At 42.1% G+C, this 25,923-nt stretch overlaps 1 protein-coding gene across 5 annotated transcripts in view; it reads right to left on the reverse strand.

Annotated features, from left to right (window-relative positions):
- The window catches only part of PSD3 (pleckstrin and Sec7 domain containing 3), a 572,156-nt gene that overhangs the window by 224,521 nt on the left and 321,712 nt on the right, over positions 1-25,923 (reverse strand). For 4 of the 5 annotated variants that reach the window (XM_037042117.1, XM_037042121.1, XM_037042120.1 and 1 more), the window contains 4 exons: positions 8,433-8,636; positions 8,259-8,339; positions 6,285-6,397; positions 3,058-3,116 (listed from right to left, as the gene is read on the reverse strand). In XM_037042117.1, the coding sequence (XP_036898012.1) occupies positions 3,058-3,116; positions 6,285-6,397; positions 8,259-8,339; positions 8,433-8,636 (457 nt within the window). The remainder of the gene's footprint in view (positions 1-3,057; positions 3,117-6,284; positions 6,398-8,258; positions 8,340-8,432; positions 8,637-25,923) is intronic. The other variant, XM_037042118.1, reaches the window with a different exon arrangement.

Raw genomic sequence — 25,923 nt, forward strand, 5'->3', positions numbered from 1 at the left:
AAGAAAAGCAAAGTGGCTTATTAGTCCAACCCCCCAAGGATTACTGTGCCATTGGAGTAAGTAATGAGAGATGATATGATGGCCTAGTCAGTACAAAACAAGGAGAAGGGTGAACGGGACAGAGGTGAGGAATAATTCACTTTATATTCTGAGTGATTCATTTCCACAGGGGTCATGCTAATGAGTCAAACAGACACTCTAACAATGAACCAGGCATTCATGATGCAAGAGAAGCTACATCCAGAGTGATGGATAGGAACTTACCACCTAGAAGGAAAATTTATTTTTAAAATTGAATCCAGGGGAGGAACACATAAGAGAAACACATTTTCATATAGTTAGTTCTTATGATAGCTACTTACATTCAACAGCCTTGTAACAGTATGCATTATAAATAAGGATTTAAAAACATTAATTAAAACACCTAAACAGATGATCTTAAGTATACAGAACACATTTATGAAAAAATAACTGAGAACTAATAATCACCCAAAACAAGATTTTGAAGATGACGCAGAGAGATTTACTTGTATTTATAATTTTCTCCCTATGTAATTCTGCCACTTCAGCCAATTATTAAGTATGCATAATTGGCATAACTCAAGCTAATATTTAAGTGTTCATTTAAATAAACTGTGTCTTATATTATAGTTGCCAAAAAAGTGTGATGCCTCGTTTAATCTTCTGTCAATTTCTAAAAGAAAGTGGCCTGAAGAGACAGCCAGAGCACAGCCGACATCTGCGGGTCTGGCCCTGGGGTGCCCACGGCTTGTCTGAGCAGTGGGCACTGAGTTATCCGAATAACTAATAAACCCCACACCTTTATTTCCTGCTATTTTGAGTTTTTCTGATTAATAAGATACATGTTTATTTGAAAGTATTATTAAAGCAATCCACTTTTAATAGAACAAATCCCCCCAGATCTAGTAACTTCCATAGAATTCTATCAGATCTTCAACTTTTAAGTAAGAATTGAACTGTTACTGATTTCTTTTTTTCATTACACATTTTCTCAGTCAACAGACACTAAGTGCACAATATTGGTATGTAGATGAGACTTCAAAAATATCTGTTGTGGGAAAGCTTCCTCATGGTGGGAATTGCTAATGTGACATGCGGTCAAGCCCAGCAGTCCCCAACCTTTTTGGCACCAGGGACCGCTTTCATGGAAGACTCAGGAGGCAGTGGACGGCTTTATGGCCTGCCACCAGATGCAGCCTAGTTGCCACTTGCCATTCAGGGTTTTGATATGAATCTGCAAGTAACTGATTTACTGTGGTCTCTGTGCAGTCAAACCTGCCTGTAAGGATAACCTGCATGTGCACCTGCTCCCCAGCGCTAGCGTCACCACCTCAGCTCCACCTGAGATCATCAGGCATTAAATTCTCATAAGGAGCACCCAACCTTGATCCCTGACCTGTGCAGTTCACAGTAGGGTTTGCCCTCCTAAGAGAGAATCTAATGACAGGGCTGATCTGGCGGGAGGCGGAGCTCAGGTGGTAACGTGAGTGATGGGGAGCGGCTGTAAATGCAGAGGAAGCTTAGATAGCTCGCTGGTCCGCAGCTCACTTCCTGCAGTGCAGCCTGTGCCTAACCAGGCCACAGACCACTACTGGTCCAGGGCCCAGAGCTAGGCACCCCTGGTCAAGCCTACTCACAATCGTCTCCTTTGGCTGAAAGTTAGGTTGAGAAATTGAGTGGGAGGGAAAGAAGGAAACAGAGCTGCAAGTGTCATTATAAGACAGCAGAAAGCAGTGAAAACTTGCTTCACTGGTAACGAGAAAACAGAGGTCAGGACAGTCCACTGACTGGTCACCCCAGTGACAAGTTGGAGGAATATTAGAATCTGATTCTTCCTGAAGGCTCAAATGGTCGGAATCCCAGTACTTTCATTTCCACAAGACATATTACCACTCTATCGCCCAGGAATGTCCCCTCAAAGCACGGGGGTATCCACACTTTCAGTCTGTAAAACCTCTGCACACGTGTTACATTCGTCTCCAAGTCACTAAGCTGGTCTAAATTCACCTCTTGGAAATTACCAAGGGAACTTCCTAGTGAAGTACTGTGAGATTTGTGAGACTGTTAAAATTATGATTCTATCACTATACTCTCTACTTTTCTGGTGGTGGAACCCCCCCTCAACCCCAGTGGATCTTAATGGCCTCACACAGTTACTTCCTGACTTTCCTAAAGAGGAGCACTGTAGTTTTAAATAAGGGGATTATATGTCCTTTGGAACAGGAGAGCAAATTTGGACCAATATTTAAGTTTCAATTCCTTTAAAGTGATTTTTAAATTGTAAGGTTAATCACATAGCAAATCAAGGGATGGAGTTGACTCTTTAATTACAGAAACTTGATTTTCTCTTCAAAATAAATGAGCTTGGGACTGTGAAATAATTACTGTACTATTTAATACACATTGATTTATATTGAACTAAAACATTCTCATTTCCTCTAATATGAAGAGTTAAAGTAAATGCTAAAATTTCACATCTATGAAAGGTGAAGGTTTATACATATATTTATAGATTTAAGTTCATCCTATATTTTAAATAGAAGATGAGACAGTAATTATGTTATTTTGATATTTCAACCAGTGAAATATCAGGTGAGCTGAGTGTAGGAAGTGTAGAAAGGACTGAATTTGTAAGACTTTCTACTGTTTTCAGTCAAAACACACTCAACAGTTTCAGATATAACTTATATCCTCTCTTCCCATCATAAAACATCAACCCTAACAACGAAATGAAAAACAAAACAAAAACATCAAAGTAAAAGTGCTGCCTCTGCCATCTAGTGGAGAAAGGAGGTAGAGAACACACGCATTACAGATACAAGTCCAGACATGTGACAATATGGCATTCACCTGAAATTATGCTCTATGGTAGCCTGTGAAATAAGTTATATCTTTTTCTGAAGACTTATGTGTATTTACCTGCCATGAAGAGAAGGAGGGGCTGGAGGGCAGACAACAAATGTGTATGAACATAAATGCAAAGACAAGCCCGAGATACTTCGGGTTTCTGCAGACAGTTTATAACCACACACTTACATGGCCGTGCAGGTCCGTGTTGAGCAGCATCATTGCACAGGTGAGGCAGTGGACTCCGTCTAAGGAAAGACAGGACAGAGAGCACTCACTATTTCCTGTTCGACTCCTGTTACCGTTAAATAGCCTACACCAAGAACCCATGAAAGCACAATACTGCAGCGAGGCCCAATTCATCCCACTTGTTTGGGGAGACAGGAATTACATTAGAATAAGGCATTAAAGACCTCCGAGTTGGACTCCGCTGGATAAAGTGAATTATTCCTGCCTCTTAGGAGGACAACTTGAGAGCACATATCCACAAACTCTGAAACAATGTCCTTGGACACAGCAAACTTACTCCTAGGACTTTACACTAAGTAATTAAAAATGTACACAAAATACAAGGATATTCAAAGAAACATTGCTTATAATAGGAAACAAGTAAATATGACCCCCTCAAAACATAATTCTTTTATGTTAAGTAATTAAAAGTGCTGTCCAAGTATAGATGTAGAGTGGAAAGACATTTCACAATACATTATTACATGAAGACATATCTGGAGTATGATTCCTCTTAAATATAAATACATCTGCAATACTGTGCAAGGTAATATTTAAAAAGATTATTATCTCTGGAAAGTGAGACTATAATTTTTTTCATCAACGTCTTCTCAATTTTTTAACACAAGACATGAAAATAATAAATTACTTTTAATAACAGTATTTTTTAATACAGTTACTTTTTTTACTTTCTGGGAGGAAAGTGAATTAGGAAAGAAGCAAAGTTAAAGAAAGCCACAGTTTGCATCTTCCATAGTTTACTGTTTGAATTCCAGTTCTCTGGCTAAAAATATACAGGCAGGAATGTTATCTCCTCTTTCCTGCTCTTCTTCTTCTTCTTCTTTTTTTTGTAATGAATCTTGCCATTCGAGAAAACATTTAGACTGAATGGTCCAAGATACTTCGAATCAGACAAAAGCGGAATACTGAAATAATCTGTGAAAATTAAAAAATTAAATATTTGGGGGAAAAGATTAGCTCAAACCAGAAGGATTCACGCTTATACAGAAACATCACTCTTCTTATTTTATATAAAACAAGAAAAAGCACTGAGCTAAGCTTCTCATTTCCAGGCTCCAGAATTAGCTGCCTCCGTACTCTCTCCCTGCAGTTCTCAATCCGAGCACAGTAGACCACAGAAGCTGCAGACTCGGGGAAATCTTATGAACTGTGCTAACTGTACAGAAAGGCCTGTCCAATTACTGAACTCAAGAACTACAGACAGCCTATTTTTCAAAAGTATGCCTTTAAGTATAGTAGGAAATTTCTGTTATTAACGTCTCTTGGTAGATACTACTAAATGACTGAAAATATATTTATTCCAGCTTCAGTTGATTATCGCAAATTCTAAATATGTTTAAAGCAAATTCCTGAAAGTAAACTCAGCAGCCAACTCTCAGATTTCCTTATCAACAGCTACGTGAACGCGCAAATCCATGTTCCTTATTTCATTCAGGAGCGTCAGCATCTTTGATCTGAAGAAGGTTCCAACAGAAACAGCCCTCGTATGTCCCTTGCACTTGCTACTCAACATTGACAGCGATAGAGACAGTGAATAAAGGGTCTAAATACAGCCCAAGAAAGGAGCAAGAAAGACAAGTTTCCATCTTATGATAAGAATGTGGATTTAATAATTAGACAGTTATCGCCTGCAGGACAGAGGGGTGGGGGCACTCACTCCACTCAGTATCAAGAACCCGTATTTTTTAGTTGACTGGTAATACGAAAGCCAAGGGGTCATTACTGTTTCTAGGGCATCTAGTCTCAGTGATTTATTCCAGAGTTTGTCTCTTTATGGAAGATTCTCCAATTATAAGTAAATGTACTTGACTTCAAATCTTGAAAATTTTGCTTTACTGTGAGAATTGAAATGGAGAGGAAATCACTCTTCATAGGTTATACCAACAATTAAAGTTGCTTTTCAAAAAAAGCCAAAGAACTCATAATGCATAACCCATGGACATGAACAAAGGTGTGGGGGACTGCCTGAGGGAGTGGGGGGTGCTGGTGGAGGGGCGCAAACGGAGAAAAACTGGGACAACTGTAATAGCATAATCAATAAAATATAATTTAAAAATTAAACTAAAAAATAAAAATAGTACAATAAACATAGATTTATGGTTCACTCAAATCATAAACCCCAGTCAGTGGTCAGTGTTGTTTTGATGAACATCAAACAGCAGCACCAGACACACCGTAAACTCCAGTGAGATTTGTAAGTATTTCCAAAACCTGAAACTAAGCATGCACACACTTCATCAAGAAAGTTAGAGATCAGATGCTTAGGAAAAGAAAATAAGAAAGCCGAATTTCATTTATTACAATCCATTTTGCACATAAAACCTCAGAGTGACAAAGTGTAAGCGATGTAAAGAATACTATGGAACTGGAAACTAGAGGAAAATAACTGAAAGGAGAGCAAAGAATATCATGGATCACTAAATACGCTTTTTTAAAAGATTTTATTTATTTATCTTTAGAGGGAAAGGGAAGGAGAGAGGGAGAGAAACATCAATGTATGGTTGCCTCTAATGTGTCCCCTGCTGGGAACTGGCCTGCAACCCAGGCATGTGCCCTGACTGGGAATCGAACCGCGATTGTGTGGTTCACAGGTCTGCACTCAATCCACTGAGCTACACCAGCCAGGGCTAAATACTCTTTTTAAAGAAGGCGTGATGGCATGAGAAAATGCTCACAACAAAAGGGAGAGGTAGTAGGAAACAACTCTAACAATTCTACTTGACATTAAGTAAATATTGTACTAATAACTACAAAGAAGTTTATTTATAATAGTTATCTCTAGATAGAAATATTTAGATCATTTTAATTTTCTTTGTATAATTTTCTGTATTTTCCACCAAAATGTAAACTTTGATAATGAGGAAAACAACCCTTATTAAAAAAAAGAACTTCAAGCCCTGGCTGGTGTGGCTCAGTCGGCTGGAGCATTGTCCTATAAACTGAAATTCACGGTTCAATGCCCGGTCAGGGCGATGCCTCCTGGGTTGCCGGTTTGGTCCCAGCTGAGATGCATGAGAGGCGACCACTCAATGTTTCTCTCTCACATCGATGTTTCTGCGTCGCGTTCACATATTCTCTCTGTCTCCCACCCTCCCCTGCTCCCTAAAACCAGTAAGCAAGTCCTTGTGTGAAGATAAAAGAAAAATCCAGCATTTCCATCAGATTACCTTGTGTGGCAATGGTGTCCGGGTTACAATGAAAATATCTACTGGAGAAGTGTATTAAAACTCTCTCTCGTTCTTGAGTTTCTCCCACAAGAGAAAATGCTTTAAAGAAATACCTAAAAAAAAAAAAAAAAAAGAATGGGAGTCGGGAAGTATAATTTTAGAAAATGTTACCATACACTTTATGTATGACAGTTAAAATTAATTCATATAGACATAATAAATATTTTACACAAAGTAAAATGTTCTGCAGTTACTTAAAAAAAATCACTCAATGGCCATTCAGTATAAATTTGTACTGACATTTAAATTCTCTTGACTGTTCAGGTAAAAGATGACAGGGCTGTACCACCAAGGAAAGCCTGGGAAAGGCAGGTGACCTCCCCATACGACCAAGTGCCAGGCTGCCGGTTCAGACCAGCTGAACGAGGCCAAAGGCCACCGGACTGACCTCGTAGCCACGTGGGCTATGCTTCCGAACTCTCCACAGATCACAGCTTCTTTGTCGTTTTGTTACATGACTGTCATTGCCACTGATCCGGTGTCAAAATTACTATTTTATCATCTTGTGCAGTAGATTTCTGTTCATTTTACTTTGCCTATACCTCCACATTATTAAATTATTACATGAGGAGGAAATTGAGAGATAAAACTCAATTTACTCCATAAATTAGGAATCAATCAATTTATTTAGTATGAAGCTTCTGTGAACAACAGAAAACATGCCCAGAACCACACACTACTCTAAATCAGAGGCACTGAGAGGACCGTCTATTATAGATAAATGCAGGCGTTCCTCACTTAGCAAAGTAGATGTATTCTCCAAAGCATGAGACGGGAAGAAAAAAAAGTCATTTAGAATGTTCCAAGAAATCTTATTGAAAGAAACATGTAACAAACCTTTTTCTATGATGAAAATATTGCTGTTTTCCTTATAGTTTGTTAATCTAAGTTACACTGACCAAATTTGAGTTTTTTTCAACTTTTTAAAAATAAACCACATGGAAGAGCAAAACAAAACTACAGATCTCTCCCTTACCTGTTTTCATTGCAAAACCCATGTGTATGCTGGATTCATGCAAAGAGCCACAGAAGAAGTCACTGTGTGCGTTATAACCCAAACACCCCCACTTCACCTCCCAGGCCTCAGTAGCTGATGTGTGAAAACAGACAGCTATGCAGATGACCTCAGTATTCCTCCAGGCTCTGCCAGGTTACAAAGTTCGTAAGATTAGATGCTGACTGGGCATCTAATAGCCTTCAGCTGCTCTTACAAATGTACAGTACAATACGGTGTGAAAAGTGAGGACCAGTCTGTTTAAGACACCTTCATCTGAATAGGTCAGCAGAAAGTGTCACGGCCTGACCACTTATACTGATACTTCCTGCTGGTTATTCCATTCATGACAATTCTAAAGTACTGTCTTAAAAGTCTAATCGGTATGGTAAACAAATGCTTAGGAAAAACATCTAAAATTCTACAGTCTGTAAACTGCCTTTTTCAAAAAAACTAATCATCTAAAAATCGAATTCCCACAGATCCCACCCCTCCTCAAGACCTCTGCTGCCCAGCGTTCTTCACTGCGTCATGCAGAACATGAGTTCCTGGGATCGCCTAAACCCAGCGTGTATTTTCTCACTTTATAGTACATTTAATACCTTTAGTACAATCTGGGCTAAATTCATAAAGTAACAGTGAGTTTAAAAAAACAAAATCCGCCCTGGCTGGTGTAGCTCAGTGGGTTGAGCACAAGCCTGCGAACCAGAGGATCACGGTTCAATTCCCAGTCAGGGCACATGCCTGGGTTGCAGGCCGGTTCCCTGCAGGCCAACTCCCAGCAGGGGGCGCACGAAAGGCAACCATACATTGATGTTTCTCTCCCTCTCTCCCTCCCCTCTAAAGATAAATAAATAAATAAAGTCTTAAAAAAAAATCCTATGGAGGCACAAACGAACAGAAGTGATGTTTAATTCTACCTGAGAGACTGATCCAGCGTCATTCCCGTGAAATCAAAAAACTTCAGATATTCTTCTGCAACCAGTTTGCTAAATTCATTGCTAGAAGGAAACAGAATAGACTTGGTTATTGATATCAGAGCTGATATTAACACACACACACACGCAGATGACTGGCCTCTGGGTAGGACATACTTCTTGCCGAGGTGCTTTGCGACGTCCGATCTTTTGAATCTGTCCAGTTGATAAAGGCGCTTGGCCAGCCTTTTGGCAGCTTCTACGTTGCTGCTGGTGCCATTGCTGAGATTCTCCAAGGGCTCCCTTTCCAGAATTTCGGTGTTCCCCATTTCAGACGGAGCCTCCAGCCGGGCTGTTTTCACCCGAGCATGGCTGTGAGAACCGAAAAAGAGGGGAGAAAGAATTGAAAAGGTTTTTCTTGTGTGGCAAAGAGGAAAATAGCTGATGAAATTAACATGATGATGTAGAACCAACAAAAAATTATTTCCAATGAGATTGTTGTACGCTTAATTATTCATAAAAATATTTTCAACCACTCTATGTCAATGTGTTAATGAAGTGATTGCTTAAACCCCGGAGAGCAGTTTTCAAATCTTTGGGTCTTGGGACCTTTACATTTTTAAAGGCATAGAGCAGAACTCCAAAGACCTTTGTTTACCTGGGTTATACTCATTGATATCCACCACATTACTAGTCAAAATAGAAAAGTTTCAAATATTAACTCATTGAAAAAGAATCTGTTCCATGAATATAAGTTATATATTTTTATTAAAGATAACTATAGTTTCCAAAACAACATAAAGTTTAGTGAGACAAGCAACCATGGTTTACGTTTTTTACAAATTTCTTTAATGGCGGCCATACTAGAGGACAGCTGGTTCCCATAGCAACCTCAACAGTTAATTTGTAAAAATACATGGTTGTGGTTGAAAAAGACTAAGAAAATCCAGCATCATAGAGATATTTAGTTAATTTTAATTTCCTTTTCAGATAATTATAGATATTCTGTTCTGATTATGACACCAAAATAAAACAAGTGATAATTTCTTAAAGGTTGGTTGCAATACAGACACTAAAAATGCATCAATGAACTTTTTGTACTCATATGAAAATCTGTCTTACATTTTGAATCTTTTACCCAGGCATGATTCTGCAACATGCAATGGTCATTTGAAAGATAGTTTGACACATTTTAGTACTATATTAAAAAAAACCACACTCATTAATGTCACCACTAATATCTTCTGAAAAGTCTGAGAACTGGGAAGTGGTCAAACTTTTGGTATAGATAACTAATTTTTCCAAACTTCTGATTTTTGCTTGAAAGCTCACATTTTATCATTAGCAACAGAAATTGCCAGTTGATTTCCTTAAAGTAACAGGCTCACTCTAGTAATTTCCGAGAGAATGTTTGCCAACAACCACAGCTTTCCAGTCATACTTCGAAGGAAAAGCATCGTTCCATGAAAAAAGGGAGTGTCTTCCAGCTCACAAACCTAATTACATACAAGTGTTTTTGCCTGTAGGCAACCATCAGGAGCAGAGGTGCTTCATGCATATGTTCATCAGGTGAGAAATTAAAAAGGCGTGTAGTCAAGGGCTGAAATGTAATCAATTTGCACTGCTCTATCAAGGCCATTGTCTTCATTTCGAGTGCATGGCAGTAAAGTGCAACACAGTAACAACTAGACACTTTGGTGCCGCTCCCTCGATTTGGGTCAAGGTCCCCCATGGCCACCTCATTCTTCTGCACTATCAATGCAAATATCAGCACAGTGAAACAGGAAAATAATACTGTCCTGTTATCATAAAATAAACTTGACCTCACAAACCTACAGAAAGGGTCTCGGGAAGCCCCCAGACCACACTGTGAGGCCTCTGTTCCAGAAAGGAGTCACAAACTACAGCCTGTGGCTGGCTGTACACTGTACACCACACATTTATAACACCAGAACCAATGAGAGCACAGTCATCTCCAAGTCTTCACTTTAACTTGGCAACAAAACAAAACTGTGTTCATGATAAACTGTGCACGAGTAGCCTTCCAGTGCACTTACCACTGACCCCAGACAGTCAGAATGCTTCTGTCATGGACCCAGCAGTAAATGTTTTGCGCTTGGCAGGCCACAGAAGGCCACTGCCACATGTGCTTCTTTGCTTCTGTTTTGTTTTTGTTTTTTCACAACCTTTAAAAACGTAAAATCCATTCCAGGCAAGGCGGAAAGGGTCCCCAGGCTAGGCTGAGTGTCCTTGCTCTATCCTGTACTTCTTTAACTCGGCCTGAACTCTAAGCACGGTGACCATTCACTGTCTAAATGAGGACACTCTGAAGAGGGACCAGGGATGATCAAATCATTAAATATGTAATCATACTTATTACAAGTAAAATAAAAAAGCACTGCCAATAGGAAAACAATTAGTTGTGGACTCACATCATGTAATAAATAACAAAAATCATTTTAGCAAAAATGAGTATTTTAAAAACTGCTCCATCTCTGTTTTGTCATTCCATCTAAATTACAATTTCCCATTTTCCACTCGCCCACCAACTCATTAGCCTGGCAGCTTCACTATGAGCCAAATGCGGGAGGGCTACCGCACGACCCGCTGGCGGTCCCCATACTCCCAGGGGCTGCCGAGTCCTGGACTTCCCACCATGGCCAGACCTGAAGGAGTCAACTGTCCCCAGCGCCCCCCGTCCCAGCTCCCAGGATCAGCGAGTACTCCACCTGTCCCCGAAAGGAGGCTATCAGGAAGGAAAAGAAAGAAAGGTTACCCCACATTGCCTTTGAGACTCATCAACTACATGAAAACTCTGTTCAACGCACAGGTCAACTCACACCTTCCAGGACAGACTGCAGACAAGTGGAAATACAAGGTGGAGGTTTATCAAACCCATGCTGACTGATTTTACTGCAACTATTAATGATATTACTTCATTCTCTTTTTTTATTGTTAACACTGTTACAGATATCCTCCATTTCCCCCTCTTTACCCATTTCCTCCCCCAGCTGCCCCCCATCCCTGTCTTCACTACATTGTCTGTGTCCAAAGGGTATGCAAAGTCAAAGTCAAGGTCAAAATCCAATGCTGAAGTGTAGTCACTTCCAGTACAACAGACGACCTGGACCTGACGCAGGGAAACCAGGAAGTTTGGGAACCCTCCTTCAACAGTCGGCCACCTCAAACAATCTTCCATCAGAAATAACCCCAATCACGATACATTGCTTCATCATGATGAAATCTTCATGCAAATACATTCAAATATTTTCTTCATCCTAAACCTGCCTTTAGAGAATTCACATTACCAGGATAAATTTGTGAAATTTATCCTATCAGAAAACAAAATAATTATTATATGTGGCAAATCTATAATAAGTAAATGTACAGAAGAAATTTCTTTTAAAGGCAACTGAACTTCGTGTTTCTCACATAAGCAAATAAATGTAAAATATTTACTCCAATAACTGTTTTAGTTAAAATCAAGTAATTTTTATAAATTAGAAAAAACCCTGGAGTTGCGCTCTCACGCATTCTCTTCCTGCTCTGTATATGAGCTATCATGACAAAAAATGAATGTCAGAGAATCGGTTTTTTCCTCAGTTAAACCAGGACTTACTGTTCATTTCTCTGGGCAAATTCATATACTTAATTACTGCAGGAAAACATGTGATTATACCACATACATCGTACTGCAGAGATTTTACCCAAGGACGAGAGACTTATCCTAATGAGCACAATTGTTTTAAACGTAGTGGCCCAAATCACCCTGTTGCTCAGGCTTCTCATTCCTCACGTTTGCCTCCTCTTCCTACCGCCTTGCCCAGCCCAGTCTATTTCTTATTTTTCTCACATACAGCAGGAGGAGGAAATAATAAAATCTAGAGACAGCAGACTTCTCAGGATTCTCAGTAAAGAAGAAAATTGGGAATAAAGTGAGGTTAACTATCTCTATTCCTAGATGACTTCATTCTGTCCTATTTCATGATTTATGAGATTCCTTGAATAAGAAGAGAGGTTGCTCCTTTTAAATCAGAAAGTCTATGAAATGACAGTAACACAACAATCAGCAATCAGCAAAGGACAGCAATACAACTCACCAGCAATCAGACAGACACCAGGACAAGCTCATAATGGAGCCCAGGATGCGCCGGGGCCATCCTTCCTCTCCCACGCCCCTTCCCAGTACCCATTCGCCCCACAGCTCCAAAGTCTGCTGGTCTTCTAGGGGTTCCAAAGAACCGGCTCCCAGTGAGGTCACGTTACTATGACCTCACATTCTCAGCAGAGTGCTTATTGTTGGGGTTTTGTAATGTGTTCAGAGCCTCAATAACAGCAGGAGCCAGAACACAGGGGCCACTGTACAGCATGAGCATTACCAGGGATGGCACCCTGCCCTGCTCACATCTGATCCAGCACTGTGGACGAGCCCCCTCAGCAAGGGTGCCGCCCCGCTTTGTGTCCCGGAATACACAGGACGCTGTCCATCTAGTCTGCTGAGTATCCCATGCTTTCAATGGTTTGAACTTTCCCTTTTCTCCAGTTCATTCTTCTTCTTCACAATCTCACAAGGTGAGATCCCTTGAATGTAGAAAACACTGCCCAAAAGACTGTCCCTGTGTTCTGTGGAATGCCTCACTGGGGCCTGTACCTCAAACCTCCAAACAAACGTGGGTAACACTTTCATTTAAAAAAGGTCATTGAGTCTGACCACCAGGCCTTTTCATGGTCCTTTTTAAAAAATCACACTAGGATTACCGGAGTTTCCAAATACAAGTAATATGACATCCAGTTAAATCTGAATTTCAGATTAACCAAAAAAAAAAGTTTTTAGTATATTTCAAATGTTGCATGGGCATACTTAACACTAAAATATTGTTTCTTATTTATCTAGAAATTCAAATTTAACTGGGCATCCTGTATTTTTTTAATACTTTTCTTTTTTTAAAGATTTTATTTATTTATCTTTAGAGGGGAAGGGAAGGAGAGAGGGAGAGAAATATCAATGTATGCTTGCCTCTGGTGAGTCCCCTGCTGGGAACTGGCCTGCAACCCAGGCATGTGCCCTCACTGGGAATCGAACCGCGATATTTTGGTTCGCAGGCCAGCACTCAATCCACTAAGCTACACCAGCCAGACCCTGTATTTTTTCTGGTAACACCATCTCCTGAAACGTTCGTTCTGAACTTTAGTTGGAGAATTCCAATAATGGGGTTCTCAGACTGTGAACTAGGGGTGCGTTTCTCAATCATGCTACCTTCTGCATTTGTTTTGACTTGCTTCTGTGATTAAATTTTACTCTTACTGTTTTTCTGTATTTTAGCAAGAGCTTCTCTCAGTTGCCTAGGACTCACTGATTTTTCTCTAAATACAAAAGGAAAGCCCTCTTTTCTCTGAATGCTCAACCTTTCCCAGCCTGCATACTGTTACCACACACGTGATAACACGCCTCCCTTACAGAAATCCCTCACAAGATAAAAATGCATATTCTGCAGCATGTCCCATAAGGCCACGCACACGCTGACCCCAACTGCTCTTAGACTTATCACCTGCCATCGTCCTCATGCTTGGGAAAGGACACAGGAATATCACTCCTTCACATGTTGTTTACTCTGCCACTCTTGTTACCCAAACCCAAAAGTTCTGGAGCAACAACATGCTGCAGACCCTCACTGACCCACAGAGGCCAGGTGAAACAGTGAAGTTCTGGGGCAACAACATGCTGCAAACCCTCACTGACCCCGCAGAGGCCAGGTGAAACAGTGAAGTTCTGGGGCAACAACATGCTGCAGACCCTCACTGACCCACAGAGACCAGGTGAAACAGTGAAGTTCTGGGGCAACAACATGCTGCAGACCCTCACTGACCCCGCAGAGACCAGGTGAAACAGTGAAGTTCTGGGGCAACAACATGCTGCAGACCCTCACTGACCCACAGAGGCCAGGTGAAACAGTGAAGTTCTGGGGCAACAACATGCTGCAGACCCTCACTGACCCACAGAGGCCAGGTGCAACAGTGAAGTTCTGGGGCAACAACATGCTGCAGACCCTCACTGACCCACAGAGGCCAGGTGCAACAGCTGCTTTTCTAAGACCCAAACTCCAACTCACACACCCCGCTGTATTTTCAGAGCACAGAACATACACTTTCACTATAGCTCTCCCTCTTGAAAATCCCACCTCGCATCTACCACAGTCTTGAATTTCACTGTGTATCCACGTCATTAGAGTAGATTGAAGTTATTCAATATCTGTCAAAAGAATGCAAGAACCAAGCCGTGAGCTGCATCCATGTCCTCTCATCCTCTCTGCTCTGCCATCAGTGCCACGCGGCCCAAACTTTCTGATTCACCACAACGAACCCTGGAAAAGGCCTCCAGAGGCCGACTTCAGCAGAGGGCACCAGATGTATTGTCTTATTTCATATGCACTTTGAATTTAAGTTTTGAAAAAAAATTTTAAATTTTAATTAAATTGTGCTGCTAAAACTAGAAGCTTCCCTCCTCCCCCTGCATTTATAAAATATGCCCCGAGACCACTTCTGGGAATTTATCCAAAGAAATCTAAAACACAAATAAATTCAAATGAACATCAGCACCCACATGTTCATTGCAGTGTTATTTACAGTCACCAAGATATAGGAGCAGCCAGGTGTCCATCAGCGGATGAGTGGATAAAACAACTATGGGATGTTTACACAAAGAAATACTACTCGGCTGTAAAAAAGGAGAAAATTTCACCCTTTGTGAAAGCACGGATGGACATGAAGAACACTACATTAAGTGAAATAAATCAGTCAGAGAAAGACAAATATCATGTAGTTTAACTCGTATGTGGAACCTAACGAACAAGCTGAACTAATGAGCGAAACAGACACAGACTCATGGGTAGAGAGCAGGCCAACAGCTCGGAGCAGGGAGTGGTTAGAGGGTGAGGAGATCGAACAAAAAGGAAAAGGACTCATGGACATGGGCAACAGTGTGGTGATCATGGAAGAGAGGGGAATATAAAAGGGAAGAATGGTGATGAAAAAATACAATAAAAAATAAATTTCAAAAGTAAAATAAAATATGCCCTGGGAGTTGTGCCTAGAAGACAACCACCACCAACACCTCGTTCAATTTTATACACAGGCTACATAGCAGGGCAAACATAGGTTTAGAGCTGTGAGTATGCAAAACACGGCTTTTATTCCTGCATGTATTATTTATTCATTATCGTATTGTTTTCCATACAAACAACTGTAAACTGACTCTTTCTCCCCCTGGTATAAGCTAGGAGAAGGCAATTCAGAGGAATCCCCGAGAGTGGGAAGAAGTGACTCCAGCTGCAAGTGGAATAAGAGAAGCAGAGGGAGCAATAGGACCCCGCTGTCACCCTTCAGGCTGCAGAATGGGACACGGAGCCCGAAACCAACAGATGCAGAAAAGCCAGCACAAATGTGCGGCTTTCATGGCCACAGTGCCAGGCAGTCACGAAGAGGTCTAAGTACATCGTAAGTGAGACACGCTTAAAACTGCAAACATGACTTTCCTTGCTTAGAAAGGAAATCTTGTTGACCATCATGTATGGTGTTCATCTCTCGGGCACAGTAGAGACAGTGATAACCTGTCTCCAACCTGGAAGGAAATGCCAGTGAGAAATGGTTCAGAGCCACAACAGCACCTCCAGTGGCACCACTCGCCTGACAGCACATGACATGATTCAGTCACTAGGCGCTAGTCCTGGATACGGGCTTCCTAGGCACTGTCTCCTCTGGTCCTCGACCTTATGAAGTGGGCAGTGTTGTATCTATTTCACAGACGGAAGCTGAGGCACAGGGCTGGACACAGACAGTGGGACTCCCGTGCCCAAGTCCTTTACACCTTCTACTACTTTCATTTTGCTATTGCTGGTCGTTTTCTGGCCTGTATTTGCGGACAGGCCAGAAATGTTAACCAACTCCCTACCATGTGCCAGGCAATGCTCTAGGTATCTGGAATGCTTCAGTGAACAAAACAGAATAACAAAGGAAAACTGCTGCCCGGGGGAGCTAGAAATAAACCACAAACATAATAAATGAGTATATGATATGGTAGAAGGTGGTGATTGCTAGAAACAGAACAAAGAAAAAAGAGATCTGAACTCGCTTCTTTCGTACATATATTTTTATATAAAGTGGCCCGGGAAGGTCTGAGCAAACTGAAGGGCAGAGCTGCCGTCAGCTCAGATGGGGAAGGTCAGTGTTGGCACAGGTTCTGAGGGGGAAATTCCCATTTTAGACATGTTAACTCTGAGATGACTGTTATATATCCAAGTAGACAGGCTGATACGAAGACATGTGAACCTTCCCGAAAAGACACACGCCAGGGCCCCACTCCAGGGAATTTTTTGTTGGCCTGAAGTGGCCTCAGCACTTTTCATTTCTTTTTTTTCCTTGCCAGAGGATGTACTCATTGATTTCAGAGAGTGGAGAAGGAAGGGAGGAAGGAGAGAAACATGGATGTGAGAGAGAAACACTGATCACTTACCTCTCCTACATGCCCTGACCAGGGACCAAACCTGCAACCTAGACATGTGCCCTGACTGGGAATCACACCTGCGACCTTTCAGTTTATGGGACAATGCTTCGACCAACTGAGGCACCCCAGCAAAGGCAGCACTCTTCTCTTTAATCATCGAAGATGATTCTGATATGACGTCAGGACTTTGGGCCACCGCCACAACCCATGAGGGACCACTACAGGTCTGTGCTGGGGCTAAGGTAATGAATGAGTCAGACTTGGATTTTGGTAAATCACTTCTGCTTATAGCATGGAGGAAAAACGGCAGGGAGACAAAATTGAAGGCAGAGAAATCAGCTAGGAAAGCTTGCAAAATACTCTGATCAAGAGTCAAGAATCTGAGTTGAAAGGTAGCTCATGCAAATATAAAGGAAAAGCCTGCTCCAAAAGATACTCAGAAAGTAAAATGAAAGAACATAATGGTGACTTGGGGTGTGGGGGGGAGCATTATTTACAGAGAGGAGAGGTTAACTCTGACTTAGAAATCGGGTAGAATGTGATGCCCCCGCCAAGATAATGAGTACCAGGAGAGAGGGGTGTATAACAGAATGTGTGTGTGCTTCTAGACAGAAACAGGAAACAGAAGGAGAAAAGACCGAGTTTAGTTCAAAGATGTGGTAAGTATCCACAGGATACACAGGCAAGCTCTCTGGTAGCCACACCAACCATCCCCTACCTGTGGGAACTCAGTGCAGGAAAGGCAGTCACCCCACATCGGGGGATGAACCGCCCGTGAGAGGCTGCGGTGTGCAACACGACCGAGGAACCCCGAACGCACTGGTACAAAATACGTCTGGCAGTACAAGCATCTGAACACGATTCCATTACAATAAGAGTTAGGTCTGTCACTTATTTGTGGGGTTCTACTTGCAAGTGCTCAGTTCACCAACAAGTAACAACTATTAATTTAGAAGATGCTAAAAGCAAGTCCCATCCAGGTAAACTGCCAAGATTCAAACTGTGGAACTTTGGGTCAGTTCACTTCTCCACAAGTCTCAGGTTGTTTTCCTGTAAAATGGATCCGACAGACCAACCCCCATGCTGTTGTAAGATTAAGTGAGAAGATCCACGTAGATGCCTAGCCTAGGGCACAGTCAGCTCCCATCACCAACCCATTTTCATCACTACCCCTACCCCTGCCTCATTAAGATTCAAATTGCTTGGTTATTTGCATGAGCTCACGAGATAATTACATATGACAGTATCTTAGTAAATGTAAATTGCTATTTGTATAGTAAACAAATGTTAGCTAACTCTCAGTAGAAATTAATACTGATTTAAACTGCCCCCAAATGACCCCATTTTGACACTTACAAAGAATGCATTTTCTCCAGAAGGGACTTCATCTTTTTTATTACAAATGATTTCAGGGCCTTTAAAAGTAAGGACCATAAACTAAACAGAATGGTCAAAACCCCTAATAACTGCTTCTCTGTTTAGCACACAGGCCACAGTCCAGTCCTTGCTGATGAAGAATTTCCACAAGTGTCAGCTAGAGTTCCAGCCTCCCTGCGGTCAGTAGCCCAGCAGAGGGCACCTGCATGCAGGCAGCGGTACAGCCACTGACCAGGCTCCCCGAGCAAAGGAAGTGGGCTGCATCTGCCTTGGAAGCAGGATTCCCAAAACATGAGCAGACTCTTCACTCTCCTAGAGGTTCACATGCCTCTGGGGGCACAGTCCAGATGATGCAGGTTTTCTCTTTTCTGCTTTTTGGGTTTGTTTTTCTATACTAAGCTGCAGCTTTTCCAGGCCAGATTTCAAATGAGAATGTGATATCTGCATTATTACCAAGTCAACTTCAGCATGACATTATAATAATTTCAGATGAATCCTTTGCAAAGCAAGTATTACTAGATGTCCAGCTTGCAAAATAAAGAGGAAAATGATGCAAACACATGTGCATGCTCGCTGTTTGCACAGAAGCTTCTTTGTGGGGATCACTGGATTCCAATTCAGGGGACAAGAAAGGAAGAGTGAATCATCGGCATGGACTAACTCGTTCTCCTGAAATGCTCTTAAAATGTCAGTGGACATTCTGAGTTCACGTCTCCCATGAGAAACAACTTTTGGCTGTGCTACTTCACTGCCTTTATATAGCATTAAAACTCTCTAGTGACACCAGAACACGCTCCACCTTAGCAAAAGGAAATAAAGCCAGGGGGCAACTGCATGCTGTGTCCTTGTAAATCAATGAGCAGGCAGTCTGAAGCTGACGTGTCCGTAATGACCGTGACCAAGACACCGCACGCACTGCCAGAGACAGAGTGGTCTGGGCTCAGACAACGCACTCGCCTCTCCACACAGAAAAACTCAGCTTATCCAGGTCAAGGTATCACATCCCCTCCTGTTTTTCTAAATTCAACTGATCTAATTTTTTAAAAATAATTTAAATAAAGGTTATTAACAGTCTCAATAAATAAATACATCATAAACTTATACCCCCCTCCCAAGAAATCCTTCAAACTAACCAAAAACTCCCTCCTTTGCAGGAGGAGGATGGAGGTGCCACTTGGGCCGGTGACACACCAGAAAAGTGAAGGGACTGTCGAAACTGCCAGAGCCAGTGCCTCCCTCACAGGACTCAGCACGCTCACTGTCCCACCCAATACAACTGTAAACAAGCCGTCTCGTGCCCTGAGGCAGAATGTTTACTACAACAGAGTGACTCAAGTCTGTCATTCTAAAGAAAATGTACGAAGAGAAATGTCAAATATTGAAGTCAGAAACTACATGGACTAGCTCGTCTTTGCTTTTTTCCCTCTGAAATTCTTACCAACTGAAAAGAGACAGACAAAAACTAGTCACACAGACTTCCTCGATAATAAAAAAATTAATGACAATGGCTGTTTCCATATGATGCTTAAAGCACTGTTCCTCAGTGTGTCCCTCCGTGGAAGCCCATTCAACGACGCAGTCATTGCCCAAGAGTCAACTCAAAAGCAGTGGATCCCCAGACTAGTTTTCTATCATTGATTGGATATATATTAAGGAAAAGTTCTAACTGAAAAATGGTTTCAAAGAGCTGTATTCTGCCCCTTCCCCCACTAGGGGAAAACACAGTCCATTTCAATTTAAAAAAATATGAAGTACTGAACTACTTTCAACTTTTAAGACCACTTTTAAGGTGCTCTTAAACCACCTTCTAATTAGTTATATTAATGGATGTTCCACACATTTTAGAATGCAATGAATAATTTATGCAAAAATTTCTCTTCTGCGCACATTGTTGCTGGGTTGAATTAGTAGTAGTATATATTCACTGGCCATCAGAAGCTGGGCAGCGAAAGAAAGCATGAAGAAAGTGGGCAACAGAAGCAAGTTCAGGATTGGCCAGTGAGGGAACGTATGCGCTCCGACCAACCTAACGAGCAATAGATAGCCTACAAATTAGATGATACTCACACAGTTAATCACTATGGTTTTAACACCGTACAGTTTGTTAAACAGTCATCCAAGAGTTGTCCCATGAATCCTTCTTTCCTGCTGAGCACACAGCTCAAGGTGTCAGGCCGGGTGGAACAGCCCCTGTCTACCTTTTGAGCAGTGGCCGCAGAGTCCGAAGATGTGCCTAGTTTAACCTGGGTGTGTTTTTTTAGTCCATCCCTGCTGGGGGTCTCAAGTAGAACTGAATTCTTTGCAATGTAATTTAAAATATAAGGGATAAGCAAATAAAAATTAGCTTATCATACCGTTAAATGAAACATCACAACCACTCAACAGTATACTTGTAAATATGAATGTCACTTGATCTGTAGTGACCTGCCCAGGAGGAGAGCTAGCCCCTGAAGCAATAGGATAGATGTAATGGCCAATAGCCTGCCCAGGAGGGGCTGGCAGCTGAGTCAACAAGATCAGGGAGAGCAAGTAACTAAGTAACTAGAAGTAAGAACAAAGAAATATGCATTAACTCCTATCAGCAGCTCCGCTTTCTTGCTTTCGCGCCAGAAGTAACGGTCTGAGTGGCAGACCACCCCTCACCCTATATAAGCAATTGTTCCCCACTGATCGGGGACCAGAATTTGGAGACACTCCTCTGGGTCTGCACGTGTAAAGTTCCACTCCGTATACCTGAAAGCGGCTGAGTTGTTTTCTGTAACAGATCAAACACCTGCCCTTGCACACTGAGGTACTAAATTACTATTATCTGACCAGACGATAGTAGATTGGTTATGCTCTCCCGTTCTCTCTTCCTTTTCTAACTCTTCCATCTCCTAAAGAGCAAGAGGCTTTATGGCTCTATGGGCACTCTGTGGCGATTACCCAATTTTACTACCTCTATTAGTGTTTTCTGCCCTCTCTCCAAACTCTTACAGATGCCTGTTTTTCACTGTCCTGTACCATGGCTCTTCCTCACTTCCCTGATGTGCTCAGAACTGCACATCTGCCAGGAGGGCCCTTCTCTGCTGCCACGTTCGCCACACGGCTGTGCAGGCTCACCTTGCAAATACCTTCTGCAGTCTGCACACCCCAGGCAGCAACTCCTACAGCAGCTGTCGGCATATCCTGTCCACCCTGAGTTTCCCGAGGTGCTACTTACTGCAGTTAACACCGCAAGCCGCTGTCATCTGATATATGGAAGGTTTTTCAGATTCACTTAAGAAATTCGGCATGCAATTTTAAAGAGAAAGCATTAGCTCCCTGACCAGAGTGCACAGAGATCGGTAGGAAGAAGTCAGGAAGACAATCCCCTAAGGAAGTAAAATGCTACCAGTCACTTCCTGCTTTCATCGATTTACAAGGATCCAGGGCATCTAGGGACAGACCAAAGAGGATATCCTTACCTGGGGCTCTGGGGACAATGAGGAACTTTCCCGTTGTTTATTGCCCACAATGAACAAAGTAGCAGGAATATCCATACACACTTCGGTCTTAACAAATTTTTTAAAGGCACCTAGAGTGATTACTGTCCTCTACACCTGATTCTAAGCACTTTATATGAATCGACCAATCTCCTTAACAACCCTGTGACATTTTACAAAGGAGGAAACACACGTGGAGACACTAAGTAACTTGTGACCCTGCTAGGAAATGGCAAAGCTAGGACTGGACTGCAAGCTGGGCAGTTTTGCTTGGAGAGTTCGAGGTCTTCACCAACATGCTGTGTAGCCGTTCTGTGTTACATCGCTACAGGTGATACTTCGAGTGTAATGCTGGTATAGAGGAACAAAAATGTCTACTTTAAAAAAAAAAGATTTTATTTTTAGACATAGGGGAAGGGAGGCAGAAAGAGAGAAACATCACCCCACACACCAGGGAACCTGGCCTGCAACACAGGCATGTGTCCTGACTGGGAATTGAACTAATGACCCTTTGCTTCACAGTCAGGTGCTCAATCCACTGAGCCACACCAGTCAGAGCCAAAAATATCTACTTTTTAAAGACATCATATGACTAAACTAACAGGCTTGGTATAGTTATGCAGTTAAATATACACAAATACATTTGCATAAATTCTTTTTGTAATTACTTATTAAAGCACCTACTGTGCACTGGGCACACTTCTAGGTGCGAAGGAAGCAACAAAGCCCTGTCCTTGTGCAGTTTACTTCCTAATAAGAGGAGACAGACAACCCACCAAATGAAGCTCCCCGCCTTGCTTCCCCTATTATTCTTTCACAGATACTTGCTAAATACCCGTTATGAGCCACACCGTTCTAGGTTAATACTGGGTGTTCGATAACGCATGGACAGAGGGAGGCCTTGCTTTCACGGAGCTGACACTCGAGCAGTGACAGTGGTTAGTGCCCCAGAGAGACACAGCCCAATGAAGGGACAAGAGGGTTGGTTGGAGCTGCTATTTTATTCATGGCACTAAATACATTAACTCCATACATAGTTCATCTCTCTTCTAAAATAAAAAATACATGTCAGACGACTAAGTTCAGATATTTTATGAGTTTAGGGAACAAGAATATTTGCTTGCCCACCTTCTCCAAGATCCCGGCACCACTTACCTCCCATCCTAGCACATGCACAGCGTTTTTCGGACTATGAGACACACTCCCCCCACCCCCAACTTTGGGAGGAATAATGGTTGTTAATGCTCCTGTTGAGTTCTGTTATACATTTACATTGGTGAAGTATTACGTTATTTACGTTATTAAATATTACACCACATTTTTTGCTTCAAAATTATTTTCTTATTTTCCTCTAAAAACTAGGTGTGTCTTATGGCCCGAAAACACACATGCACTCAAAGATAATGAATCGACCCAGTCAATCAGTTCTATGAAGTTTTTACTTAAACCTTATTCTTTAGTTTTCTGAAATGTATTACAAACAGTATCACTCTGGTTTTGTAAAGCAGTGAGAAAAAGAGGGAGGGGGAAGAAGAGAGGGCTATAAAAAGAAAAAAATCTGACTAAGTTAACAGCTAGAAAAATACCCAAAAAGATAAAAAAGAAAAACCTACCGATCTGGGACTTCCACTTGGAGGATATACTCCTTCCCTCGGGGTCTGCAGAAAACAGGCTTCACTTTGCCACTGTTCTTAAAGTTCATTTTTAAATTTCTCCTTCAACTACAGTCAAATCACCAGACAGTCTCACTTCCACAATCTGAATGCCCAGCCTTAGAACTGGAGCTAATCAAGTAAAATGTAAACACACTTTCAGGTCAATTTCACCAGTCCAATCAAAAGACTTTCACCACAGTCACGTGAAATAAAAAGAAGACCCATGACACGCCAAGTGGAGATAATAGCGAAGGTGTGAATTCTCCCCTCCCCTTTATCCACCAGAGGCGCTAAAAGTCCTGGACCTCAGGCTGGCTTTTTGGTCCTGTCTGACAAGATTCTAATTTCTACAATTTGCTGTAATACCGCCAGCTCCAAATCACCCAAGAGATGACGCTTCTGCACCTTGTCACAGTGTTGTCACATGCTAGTCACTTCACAGCAACTAAAATACTTGCAGAAGTAACTCCCATTGATACCATTTAAAAATCGCCAAAGCTGGGGGAAAGCTCGTTATTACAGAGCATACCACTCCATGCTCTCTCTCCTTATGGTTCTAAGTGATGCTTTACATTAAACACACTCCCACGCCCGTGTCCACAAACGTTTCCTAGCACTCCCAGGGTAGGGCCTGGAAAGCGCTATAAACATAACGGAAGAAAAAAAGTGAGGCTCTGAGAGGCTGACTCTCCCAAAGACACAAAGCTTTTTAGATACAAAGCTGGAACTGAATGAACCACATCTACCTTCAATCCTCGAGGACTTGCCATAGTAAACAGTTCCCTGCATCACTTCCCTGCACCAACACTGAATAACACTGAAAGGCAAAAATCGGTTAAAAAAAAAGTATACGTTAGGACTCAAAAAGACCTGGGCTCAGGTCTCAGCCTCACCAAGTTACGTCACCACCCTTTCTCAGTCTCCTCACCTGAAAATAACAACTGTGATGTGCCTTAAAGGGTTACTGTGAAGACAAAACTAGCAATTCAAAGATACTGGTTGCTATTAAAATTCTTAAAACTACTTTCATGTTTTCCCTTTCCCAGAATTCTTGGTTTTACAAAGCTGAAATAGAAAAAAAAAGTTCTCTGCCAACTGCCCAGAATAAACCCAGGATCCGTGTATCAATGCCCAAAATGCACACTTCATTAAGGTGTAAAAACACATTCTTGTTCAAAGCAGTGCAAAAGGCCATGCAACCAGATTACAGGGGGCAGAAGAAGAGGCTGAGGAGTGTGAATACAGCCAAAGAGAGACTTTAAGCAGGTGAGAAAGTGGCCAGAATTCAGAGAAATCACTAGGTGGCATTATGGATGGTGATGGAATTATATGGATTAAATGAATTGGGATTTATACAGTGCTTAAAACAGCACCTGGACAATAATTAAGTGCTGTACAGGTGTCTGTTAGCAATGAGAGACTGAAGATAGGGGTCCCATGAGCAAACTACTGCCAAAGGTGCAGGTGACAGTGGATGAGTGGAATTGAGAGAAAGGAGTAAAACCGGTAGAATGCTGGGCCCATACATGTTGTAGACTGCTCTGCCTGGTTTTAGGAATTGTATCTCGACCCCCTGTGGCTAAGGGCGAGGGACAACCTCTGGAATGCGAGCCACAGGAGACAAACCTTGTCTCCAGTAACAAATGCTGCCTCAGTTTCCTCTCCCTGCTCCCAAAGCTTGGTCAGAAGTCAATGATGGGTAAGACCCCTCAGAGCAGGGGCAACCTAGGCCAGACTCGATCACTTGGGAGGCCTTCATGGAAGGACTCAGGGCAGGGTGGGGAGTGGCTGCAACAAGGAGCAATGGACTCTCACCCCGGCTTTGACAAAGCCAGAGTCCCCATGTTCCCTGGGAGAAGCGCTCCCTGGCTCTAATCCCCTTAAGCCTGAATACCTGTTTTGGAGGGGTGCAGCTCCTTGCCTTGCTAGAGTTGTGTCCTGGGGAAAAATCTGGCATCACAAAGACTTCCTGATAAACCTGTGAAATGTGCTCTGCTAAGAGTGCTTTCATTCATATGTTAAGGGTTTGAGCAAGAATCCTTGCTTGGTCTCCCTGTTATAAACTCCAAGGGATCCTATCTGAAACATCTATTTTGGGTGAACCTGGCCTTACAGCTTCTGGGATTTCTTTTAGCAATTTCCCAGAAGAAAACAGACAATGTATATTGCAACACACTTAGAAGAAGAATTAGGTAATAGAAATTACCTTTTGTAATCAATGCCAGAGAAACAGATATCTAATAAGTATCAAAGTGTCTTTGGCCATTATAGCATCAACCAATTTCATTTGTTGGTTTTTGAGCCAACTAAAAAAGAAACCATTTCTCAACTTTGGTTGAGAAGGGGAATGAAAGACTACAGCATAACCCAAACCGCACCCTTGCAGGAAGGAGTAGGAGTTGTCTTGCAGGCAGTGGCCCCCGCTGATCGCAGGCCTATGGGTATGTTTCCTGTTTCAGGGATCCTTACTCCCAGACTAGATGAATCCAGTCTGACCATCTCTGAAGCCAGAGCATGATATATCAGAGGGAAGCTAACACCATTTTCGTGAATAGAAAACACCCCCAGCAGCCATCTACTGGGGAGGCAGCAATGCTGAGACTCTTCCAGGTGACAGCAAGGTAACAGGCAGAGAATACTGGACCGGGGGAGATGCAAAACCAAAGCTCACT

Source organism: Sturnira hondurensis, unplaced genomic scaffold, assembly GCF_014824575.4.
Source record: "Sturnira hondurensis isolate 20B ecotype Veracruz unplaced genomic scaffold, ASM1482457v3 Scaffold0003681, whole genome shotgun sequence".
Taxonomy (NCBI): Eukaryota; Metazoa; Chordata; class Mammalia; order Chiroptera; family Phyllostomidae; genus Sturnira; species Sturnira hondurensis.